General features: G+C 47.8%; 1 protein-coding gene across 1 annotated transcript in view; it reads left to right on the forward strand.

Annotated features, from left to right (window-relative positions):
* LOC142915785 (protein phosphatase 1D-like) overlaps positions 1–3475 on the forward strand; it is a 14367-nt gene extending 10892 nt beyond the window's left edge. The window contains exon 4 of the mRNA XM_076061460.1: positions 3470–3475. Within this exon, the coding sequence (XP_075917575.1) occupies positions 3470–3475 (6 nt within the window). The remainder of the gene's footprint in view (positions 1–3469) is intronic.
* The last annotated feature ends 7777 nt before the right edge of the window (positions 3476–11252 follow it).

Below are 11252 nucleotides of genomic sequence, written 5' to 3' on the forward strand. Positions count from 1 at the left end.
TGTGTGGTGAGTCTATGGGTCTCTGTGTGTGGTGAGTCTATGGGTTTCTGTGTGTGGTGAGTCTATGGGTCTCTGTATGTGGTGAGTCTATGGGTCTCTGTGTGTGGTGAGTCTATGGGTCTCTATGTGGTGAGTCTATGGGTCTCTGTGTGTGGTGAGTCTATGGGTCTCTGTGTGTGGTGAGTCTATGGGTCTCTATGTGGTGAGTCTATGGGTCTCTGTGTGTGGTGAGTCTGTGGGTCTCTGTGTGTGGTGAGTCTATGAGTCTCTGTGTGTGGTGAGTCTATGGGTCTCTGTGTGTGATGAGTCTATGGGTCTCTGTGTGGTGAGTCTGTGGGTCTCTGTGTGGTGAGTCTATGGGTCTCTGTGTGTGGTGAGTCTATGGGTCTCTATGTGTGGTGAGTCTATGAGTCTCTGTGTGTGGTGAGTCTGTGGTTCTCTGTGTGTGGTGAGTCTATGGGTCTCTGTGTGTGGTGAGTCTATGCGTCTCTATGTGTGGTGAGTCTATGGGACTCTATGTGTGGTGAGTCTATGGGTCTCTGTGTGTGGTGAGTCTATGGGTCTCTGTGTGTGGTGAGTCTATGGGTCTCTATGTGTGGTGAGTCTATGAGTCTCTATGTGTGGTGAGTCTATGGGTCTCTATGTGTGGTGAGTCTATGGGTCTCTGTGTGTGGTGAGTCTATGGGTCTCTATGTGGTGAGTCTATGGGTCTCTGTGTGTGGTGAGTCTATGGGTCTTTGTGTGTGGTGAGTCTATGGGTCTCTGTGTGTGGTGAGTCTATGGGTCTCTGTGTGTGGTGAGTCTATGGGTCTCTATGTGTGGTGAGTCTATGGGTCTCTGTGTGTGGTGAGTCTATGAGTCTCTGTGTGGTGAGTCTATGGGTCTCTGTGTGAGTCTATGGGTCTCTGTGTGTGGTGAGTCTATGGGTCTCTGTGTGTGGTGAGTCTATGGGTCTCTGTGTGTGGTGAGTCTATGGGTCTCTGTGTGTGGTGAGTCTATGGGTCTCTGTGTGTGGTGAGTCTATGGGTCTCTGTGTGTGGTGAGTCTATGGGTTTCTGTGTGTGGTGAGTCTATGGGTCTCTGTATGTGGTGAGTCTATGGGTCTCTGTGTGTGGTGAGTCTATGGGTCTCTATGTGGTGAGTCTATGGGTCTCTGTGTGTGGTGAGTCTATGGGTCTCTGTGTGTGGTGAGTCTATGGGTCTCTATGTGGTGAGTCTATGGGTCTCTGTGTGGGTAACTCCCCACCCCCTCCCTTCCCAGGGCTGCAGCCAGGAGGAGATTCCCAGCAAGCGCAGCCGCAGGAGCGGTCCTCACGAGGGCACCGCCTCAGACTGGCGCCTCAGACTGGCACCTCAGACTGGCACCTCAGACTGGCGCCTCAGACTAGCGCCTGAGACTAGTGGGGACCCTGGTAGTGGGACCCTGGTAGGGGGACCCTGGTAGAGGGACCCTGGTAGAGGGACCCTGGTAGTGGGACCCTGGTAGAGGGACCCTGGTAGAGGGACCCCCCGGTAGAGGGACCCTGATAGAGGGACCCTAGTAGAGGGACCCTGGTAGAGGGACCCTGGGACCCTGGTAAAGGGACCCTGGTAGAGGGACCCTGGTAGAGGGACCCTGGTAGAGGGACCCTGGTAGTGGGACCCTGGTAGAGGGACCCTGGTAGAGGGACCCTGGTAGAGGGACCCTGGTAGTGGGACCCTGGTAGTGGGACCATGGTAGAGGGACCCTGGTAGAGGGACCCTGGTAGAGGGACCCCCCCGTAGAGGGACCCTGGTAGAGGGACCCTGGTAGAGGGACCCCGGTAGTGGGACCCTGGTAGAGGGACCCTGGTAGTGGGACCCTGGTAGAGGGACCCTGGTAGAGGGACCCTGGTAGAGGGACCCTGGTAGAGGGACCCCCCGGTAGAGGGACCCTGGTAGAGGGACCCTGGGACCCTGGTAGAGGCACCCCGGTAGAGCGACCCTGGTAGAGGGACCCCGGTAGAGGGACCCTGGTAGAGGGACCCTGGTAGTGGGACCCTGGTAGAGGGACCCTGGTAGAGGGACCCTGGTAGAGGGACCCCCCGGTAGAGGGACCCTGGTAGAGGGACCCTGGTAGAGGGACCCCGGTAGTGGGACCCTGGTAGAGGGACCCTGGTAGAGGGACCCTGGTAGAGGGACCCCGGTAGTGGGACCCTGGTAGTGGGACCCTGGTAGAGGGACTCTGGTAGTGGGACCCTGGGACCCTGGTAAAGGGACCCTGGGACCCTGGTAGAGGGACCCTGGTAGAGGGACCCTGGCAGAGGGACCCTGGTAGAGGGACCCTGGTAGAGGGACCCCGGTAGAGGGACCCTGGTAGTGGGACCCTGGTAGAGGGACCCTGGTAGAGGGACCCTGGTATAGGGACCCCGGTAGAGGGACCCCGGTAGAGGGACCCCGGTAGTGGGACCCTGGTAGAGGGACCCCGGTAGAGGGACCCCGGTAGTGGGACCCCGGTAAAGGGACCCCGGTAGAGGGATCCCGGTAGAGGGACCCGGTAGAGGGACCCCGGTAGAGGGACCCTGGTAGAGGGACCCTGGTAGTGGGACCCTGGTAGAGGGACCCTGGTAGAGGGACCCTGGTAGAGGGACCCCCTCGTCCGCGTGCCGCTGTCGTCACGTCCCGGTCGTTGGCGGCGATGGCGACGACGTCGCGAGTGAAGGTTTTGTTTTTGGCGTGAGGGAGAGCTGCCCAGGTCCTGGGGGGCTGTCCCCCCCCCCTCCTCCCCCCCCCCCCCCGGTTGCCGTAGCCCCCCACGAAACTCTTTAGTCAGACGCGGCGGCGGTGTGGACGACGACGGTGGCGAAGGTGGCGAAGGTGGCGAAGGTGGCGAAGGTGATCCACGCGAACACGGAGGAGGGCGATGATGGGTGGCGGCGGCGTCTCTCTCCAGGGCGATGTCTCTCTCTGGGCGTGCGATCCGCATGGCTAGCGCATCGATGTTAGGGGTTTGATTGGCGTGTGTGTCTGTGTGTCTGTGTGTGTGTGTGTCACTGTGTGTGTGTCTATGTGTCTGTGTGTGTGTCTGTGTGTGTGTGTCTGTGTGTGTGTCTGTGTGTGTGTCTGTGTGTGTGTGTCTGTGTGTGTCTGTGTGTGTGTCTGTGTGTGTGTGTCTGTGTGTGTCTGTGTGTGTGTCTGTGTGTGTGTTTGTGTCTGTGTCTGTGTGTGTCTGTGTGTCTGTGTGTGTGTATGTGTGTGTGTGTATGTGTCTGTGTGTGTGTCTGTGTGTGTGTCTCTGTGTGTGTCTGTGTGTGTGTGTGTCTGTGTGTGTCTGTGTGTGTGTGTGTCTGTCTGTGTGTCTGTGTGTGTGTCTGTGTGTGTCTGTGTGTGTCACTGTGTGTCTGTGTGTGTGTCTGTGCGTACGCTTGTTTGTTAATTGTTTTAAATAAGTATTAAATAGTTGTTGACGATTTTGCGGCGTTTGAAATTGTTCTATTGTTTGGGCTGCCAGAATTGAGGCCCATTTTGCTTAGTCGTAACGTGTATAAGTTAGACCTTACGTATCGCTTAATTGATGAATGATTGTGAGCGTTATCGGTTCTAGTTAACGTAAGCTCTGCAGTGATTCTCATAGTGCTAAGATATTCGTATTGTCCATCTCAGTCACAGCGGGGCTGTTTAATGCTTATCATAGACGTGATAAGTCCGGCAATACAAATGATAGCCAGGATAAGATTTAGACTTTGAATCCTAGTCTGGATAGGTTGTATAATGAATATCGTAGATAGGATGAGTATAGTAATACAAATGATAGCTGAAACGTGTGTTAAGGGGCCGTCCATAAATGACGTAACGCAGCTGGGGGGGGGGGGTGGGGGAGGGGTCAGACATTTGTGACGATGTGTGACGAGGTGGGGGGGGGGTGTTTGAGAAATGTGACGTCACGTCAAAATGCGCAACTTTAAATAAACACGTCCTGCTGAATTAAAGAGTAAATAGACTTCTTAATAAACGTTTCCTGATGACAGTGAGCACACACCCGGCATGCACGTGACTTGACACACACGACAGTCAGTGTGTGTGTACGTGTGTGTGTGTACGTTTGTGTGTACGTGTGTGTGTGTACGTTTGTGTGTGTGTGCACGTGTGTACGTTTGTGTATACGTGTGTGTGTGTGCGCGTGTGTGTGTACGTGTGTGTGTGCGCGTGTGTGTGTACGTGTGCGGGTGTACGTGTGTGTGTACGTGTGTGTACGTGTGTGTGTGCGCGTGTGTGTACGCATGATGATGCGTAGGCCAATGTACCTGGGGAGCGGTGGCGCAGTGGTTAGCGCACTGCCCATACGAACCCGGTGCCACCGAATCCCGCTTCCCACTTCACGACGGACTCGCGCATCAGTGGCGATCGTGTGGACCGGCGGTAAACTCCCCTAGGTCGGCTCAGACTTAAACGAGCACCTGGGGTAGCGATCTGTGAACAACATCATCAGCAGCAGCATTCGTGGGAGAGACAAAAATGGCCGCTGAGGAAGCTGCCACCTCACCCATCCCCCTCGTGTGTCGTCACGACCTTGGTAGCACTTGCCCCAAGGGTCTGTGCAAGCTATACGGGAACATTTGTCTTTGTGTGTGCTGCTACGTGAGATTAAAGTTATTATTATAATGAGATGTCTGTGTGTGTGTGTGACTATAACCTTTGTGTGTGCTGCTACGTGAGATGTATTATTATAATGAGATGTCTGTGTGTGTGTGTGACTATAACCTTTGTCTTTGTGTGTGCTGCTACGTGAGATGAAAGTATTATTATAATGACATGTCTGTGTCTGTGTGTGACTATTACCTTTGTCTTTGTGTGTGCTGCTACGTGAGATGTATTATTATTATGAGATGTCTATGTCTGTGTGTCTGTGACTATAACCTTTGTCTTTGTGTGTGCTGCTACGTGAGATGAAAGTATTATTATAATGAGATGTCTGTGTGTGTGTGTGACTGTAACGAACCAGGAGGCAGGTTCCATGATGAGATGCGTCTCACTGAAAAGGAGCCACTTGTGTCCACCAGGTTCGTAGCGCGGTGCGCTAACCACTGCACCACCGCTCCCCACCAGCGGATGTTCGCTGTCGATTGCGTTCCGTGCAATGCCTCGTCCCCACCACGGCAGCAGCAGCAGCAACAACAAAGGAAAAGATCTCCCGGATAGCCGATACAGACACTTGGGGCAATATCAAAGCATTTTTGTTTCCAAGTGTGGTTAATGCAGAGTTGATGCCTTGTGATGGGGTGTCTGTTGTTTGAACAACGTAACACCGGTATTCTTGCCGGAAAGGGTAAAACCTCTCATTTTTTTGCATAGTGTCGTGCAGAGGGAAACCAGAAAACAAAAACCCACATCATGATGAACACGGATTCCCAATAGAAAGAAATGTGTCGCCATTTCCTGAAGGAGTGCATTATGGTTATCTTGTCTTCGATCACCACCGAAGACAAATGTGACATTCCGAAAGCAGAAGTGATGCAGCTGTTGTCAATTGGTCATTTTTATTTGCATAGCGTGCAATGGCCGTGTGCTGTTTACAACACATTTCTGCCTTTTCCAGCCTGGACTGTTATTCTGTTATGTTTTCATTGTTGTTAAAAAAAAAATTCTTGAAGCATTATTTTTGCCTGCACCTCTTGGCACATTCCTATTTCCCGGTACGGATCTTCTTGTTCTGTGCTCGTGCAACACGAATCTCAACTGCATACTAGCTGGGTGACTGGCTAAACAGGACTTTCTGTGTAACAAACATTGATATTTCCCATTATTAACAGGTTTGTATGTATGTATGTTGAACTTCTTTGGTACCGTACGTAGGCAACCATGCTAATGGTCGGTGCAGGGGATGGACAACAAACTAAACACAACAAGTAGTTGTATTAAAGGTTTGATGAGTGGAAAGACACGATATAGAATGCTGACATTTTAGCCAATCCCCACCCATCATTAGAACAGAGATATTTGATTACTTACAGTTGCAAGTCGTCATCTGGACGTGCATTGAGCATCCCCGACGTCATCTCGGCATTAAATAAGCACCTGATGGAATTTCGATTTAAAGCTTTCGTGACTGCAAGGATTCATCTTTGGTTCTATTCGGTAAAGTCACGTAGGTAAATAATAAAACAACAATAATCACGACGTTTCGGCCACAACACAAGCGGCCTTCATGAGGTGAAGGGACGAGCCTGTCTGGAGGACAGCGCTGGAGTGGAAGAAGCCACGCTTAGATCACGACATTTAAGCTGTGTGAGAAGAAGAAGAAGACCACGGGCTTTGACAAAGGAATTAGCATATAATTTAGCATTGAAATGGCTCATTGAAATAGCTAAGTTAAAGTATACACATCCGCAGAGGTGCCCCTTGACAAAGGAATTAGCATAGAATTTAGCATTGAAATAGCTGAGTGATTAGCTAGTAACTGGTCACAGAAATAGCTATGTTAAAGTCAGAGTATATACATTCACCGAGGCACCTAGTACTCATCAAACAGGAGAATTTAGCGAAACACGACCACGATCAGACATCGGACCTGTGTGCAAGCAAAGAGGTGGTGTAAGTGCCGGTGGGCTTGCAGTTTGGCGAGGGGGGGGGGAGAAAGGGGGGAGGGGGATTTTACCTATTGATGGTGTGAAAATGGGAATTTATAAGAGCTGCGAAAGTTTGGGGTACCACTACTCGAAAAATATACTGTACCATTGAAATTAGTTTAATGTTTAGTTCGATTTAGAACATCTTTCCAATGGTTGCTTAATTTGAAACCATCCTCTCGGTTGAAATTGTGTCTGTGTTTGTAGATCTGAATTGCTTCATGAACAAATCTCTGATAAAAGCCCGTGGGTTTGCAAAGAACCTTGGTATCGGAGAAAATTATATCGTGATCCCCCACAGCGTTGTAACAGTGATCAGCTACGGCAGAAGAATTCGTTTTGCCGTGTTTCAAATCTGATTTGTGCTCGCGAATTCGGTCAGAGACATGTCGCTTTGTCTCACCGATGTAGCAATAACCGCAGGTACAACTCAATTTGTAAACCCCGGGGTACTGTAAATCAGGAATGACATCCTTCACGGATGGGATCAGATCACGAATTTTGTGTACTGTATTGAACCGGACCTGGATCTTGTGTTTGTTTAGAATTTTGGAAATATTTTTAGTAACGCCTGCTATATATGGAAGTGTGATGGTTTTGACCGGAGTATCATGTGGTTGTTTCTGTATGGAGGGAGAGACAGCTTGGCGGATGGTACGGTCAGAATAACCATTCCTTTTAAGGGCCAGGTGTACATGTTTTAATTCACTGGTCAGGTGGTGTTGGTCCGAAATGCAATGAGCCCTATGGTATAAAGTTTTGATGAGATAATTCTTTTGGGCTGGGTGGTGGTGGGAATCAGGTTTCAAGTAGGAATCTGTGTGGGTGGGTTTCCTGTAGACAGAATGCCCCAATGAGCCATCAGGTCTCCTCTCAAACAGAACGTCTAAGAATGGTAGCTTGCCATCTTTCTCTACTTTCAACCACCTATCAAAGAAGAACCCAGTTCCACATATAACAAAACTAGATGTTAACAAAATCGTCATTAATCAGAGTAGCACCCCGATTTCGGACAATCTGAAAACAGTACTGGCTAGGGGACTAAATTTTGCTGTCACCCCAAAACACATACCAATAGATGATATCATCTCTCAGGTCGATGTAGCCCTCAAAGGCGTAGGACACATCCAAGCAGACGTTGCGAGAGCTGAAATAGCCACTATTCTTAAGAATGCTAAGAAACCCATTAGTAACATCAGCAAAAATGAACGCTCTGAACTCGCGAATTTAAAAAACAGAAGTGATATAGTCATCCTCTCAGCCGATAAAGGAAACGCTACTGTTATTATGGATAAAGATTCATACAACAACAAAATCCAGAATCTGCTCAACGATGGAAGTTACTCAAAAATAAAAAATGACCCCACTAATAGCCTAGCAATAAAAACCAACAAGATCATCACAAGTTCGACCTCCCTAATCGACCCAACTAAACGTCCCTCCCTAAAACCTTCTGCTGCAAGACCCCCTAGATTCTATGGTCTTCCCAAGATTCATAAAGAAGGCACCCCACTACGACCCATCGTATCCACGATCAACTCCCCTACCTATAGACTAGCCCGTTTTCTGTCAGATACCTTGCTGCCTTTCACTGGCAAGACCACCTCAGCAGTACTTAACTCAGCCCAATTGGTCTCTATGGTCAAAGACGTTGTACTGTCCCCTGACGATATCCTTGTCAGCTTCGATGTGGTCTCTTTGTTCACCAAGGTCCCAGTACCTGATACCATTGAAATAATTGAAAATTTGGTCCAACATGGACTAGACCACGACACACCTGCACTGGTTAGGCACTTCCTCAACAATACCTACTTTACTTGGAATGGCTCCTTCTACAAACAAAATGAGGGTACCCCCATGGGTCCCCCCTTGTCACCAGTGATAGCCAATATTTTCTTGGAGAAATTTGAATCAGACGCCATCCAGACTTCTACCCTCAGACCTTCCCTGTGGAAGAGATATGTGGATGACACTTTCGTCATTTGGCCACATGGCCTCCCAGCTCTGAACCTTTTCCTACACCACATCAATTCCAGACATCCCGCCATCAAATTCACCATGGAAGTGGAGAAAGATGGCAAGCTACCATTCTTAGACGTTCTGTTTGAGAGGAGACCTGATGGCTCATTGGGGCATTCTGTCTACAGGAAACCCACCCACACAGATTGCTACTTGAAACCTGATTCCCACCACCACCCAGCCCAAAATAATTCTCTCATCAAAACTTTATACCATAGGGCTCATTGCATTTCGGACCAACACCACCTGACCAGTGAATTAAAACATGTACACCTGGCCCTCAAAAGGAATGGTTACTCTGACCGTACCATCCGCCAAGCTGTCTCTCCCTCCATACAGAAACAACCACATGATACTCCGGTCAAAACCATCACACTTCCATATATAGCAGGCGTTACTAAAAATATTTCCAAAATTCTAAACAAACACAAGATCCAGGTCCGGTTCAATACAGTACACAAAATTCGTGATCTGATCCCATCCGTGAAGGATGTCATTCCTGATTTACAGTACCCCGGGGTTTACAAATTGAGTTGTACCTGCAGTTATTGCTACATCGGTGAGACAAAGCGACATGTCTCTGACCGAATTCGCGAGCACAAATCAGATTTGAAACACGGCAAAACGAATTCTTCTGCCGTAGCTGATCACTGTTACAACGCTGTGGGGGATCACGATATAATTTTCTCCGATACCAAGGTTCTTTGCAAACCCACGGGCTTTTATCAGAGATTTGTTCATGAAGCAATTCAGATCTACAAACACAGACACAATTTCAACCGAGAGGATGGTTTCAAATTAAGCAACCATTGGAAAGATGTTCTAAATCGAACTAAACATTAAACTAATTTCAATGGTACAGTATATTTTTCGAGTAGTGGTACCCCAAACTTTCGCAGCTCTTATAAATTCCCATTTTCACACCATCAATAGGTAAAATCCCCCTCCCCCCTTTCTCCCCCCCCCCTCGCCAAACTGCAAACCCACCGGCACTTACACCACCTCTTTGCTCGCACACAGGTCCGATGTCTGAGCGTGGTTGTGTTTCGCTAAATTCTCCTGTTTGATGAGTACTAGGTGCCTCGGTGAATGTATATACTCTGACTTTAACATAGCTATTTCTGTGACCAGTTACTAGCTAATCACTCAGCTATTTCAATGCTAAATTCTATGCTAATTCCTTTGTCAAGGGGCACCTCTGCGGATGTGTATACTTTAACTTAGCTATTTCAATGAGCCATTTCAATGCTAAATTATATGCTAATTCCTTTGTCAAAGATCCCGTGGTCTTCTTCTCACACAGCTTAAATGTCGTGATCTAAGCGTGGTTTCTTCCACTCCAGCGCTGTCCTCCAGACAGGCTCGTCCCTTCACCTGATGAAGGCCGCTTGTGTTGTGGCCGAAACGTCGTGATTATTGTTGTTTTATTATTTACCTACGTGACTTTACCAAATAGAACCAAAGAGTATGGATCCTTGCAGTCACGAAAGCTTTAAATCTAGAAAGGATTCATCTTCTTTGGTTCTTTCGGCAAAGTCACCACGTAGAATGAGAATAAAATAATAAATTGATAAAATAAAATAACACAATAATATTCTCACGACGTTTCGGCCACAACACAAGCGGCCTTCATCAGGTGAAAGGACGAGACTGTCTGGAGGACAGCGCAGGAGCGAAAAAGCCACGCTCAGATCGCGACCTTTAAGCTGTGTGAGAAGAAACAAAGCGCCTTGACAAAGGAATTAGCATATAATTTAGCATTGAAATGGCTGAGTGTTAGCTTGCGACTGGTCACAGAAATGGCTATGTTAAAGTTAAAGCATACACATCTGCAAAAGCACCCCTTGACAAAGGAATTAGCATAGAATTTAGCATTGAAATAGCTGAGTGATTAGCTTGTAACTGGTCACAGAAATAGCTATGTTAAAGTCAGAGCATACACATTCACAGAGGCATCTAGTACAAATCAAACAGGATAATTTAGCATTGAAATAACTGAGTGATTAGCTTGTGACTGGTCACAGAAATGGCTATGTTGAAGTCAAGGCCTACACATCTGAGCTATTCACAGCAACTGGGTATACACTACAATATATAATGAATACTATATAGTGAATTTTGATTTAAAGCTTTCGTGACTGCAGTAATTCATATTCTTAGTTCTTTCGGTAAAGTCACGTTGAAGGGAAACAATAAAATAATAAAATATATAAAACAATAAAAATTCTCACGACGTTTCGACCATAACACAAACGGTCGTCATCAGATGTGTCGGTTTGCATACATTTATTTATTTTTAAACGGTGTATTTATTTATTTATAAAAAAACGTTAGTGCCACGCGCAGCGATTTGGCAGTTTATTTAGAAGGACGAGTCCATCTATGTTCTGAAAAGAGGAGGGGGGAGACGAAAAATTTAAAGTATGCTGTCTGAAAGTCACTGTAAGCGTGAACAATCAATTAAGACCTGAAATGGTTTATCAAATCTTTCCAATGATTGCTAAGCCAGAATCCATCTTCTCGGTTGAAATTGTCTCTGTGCTTGTATATGTGTATAGCCTCATGAACGAATCTCTCATGGTAGCCAGATGGCTTACAAAGAACCTCTGTCTTGGAAAAGTCAATGTCATGTGAGCCTACTGAATTATA

The sequence above is a fragment of the Petromyzon marinus genome, unplaced genomic scaffold, assembly GCF_048934315.1.
Source record: "Petromyzon marinus isolate PM22_M1 ecotype Great Lakes invasive population unplaced genomic scaffold, UKy_Petmar_22M1.pri1.0 PM_G_Scaffold_35, whole genome shotgun sequence".
Lineage (NCBI taxonomy): Eukaryota > Metazoa > Chordata > Hyperoartia > Petromyzontiformes > Petromyzontidae > Petromyzon > Petromyzon marinus.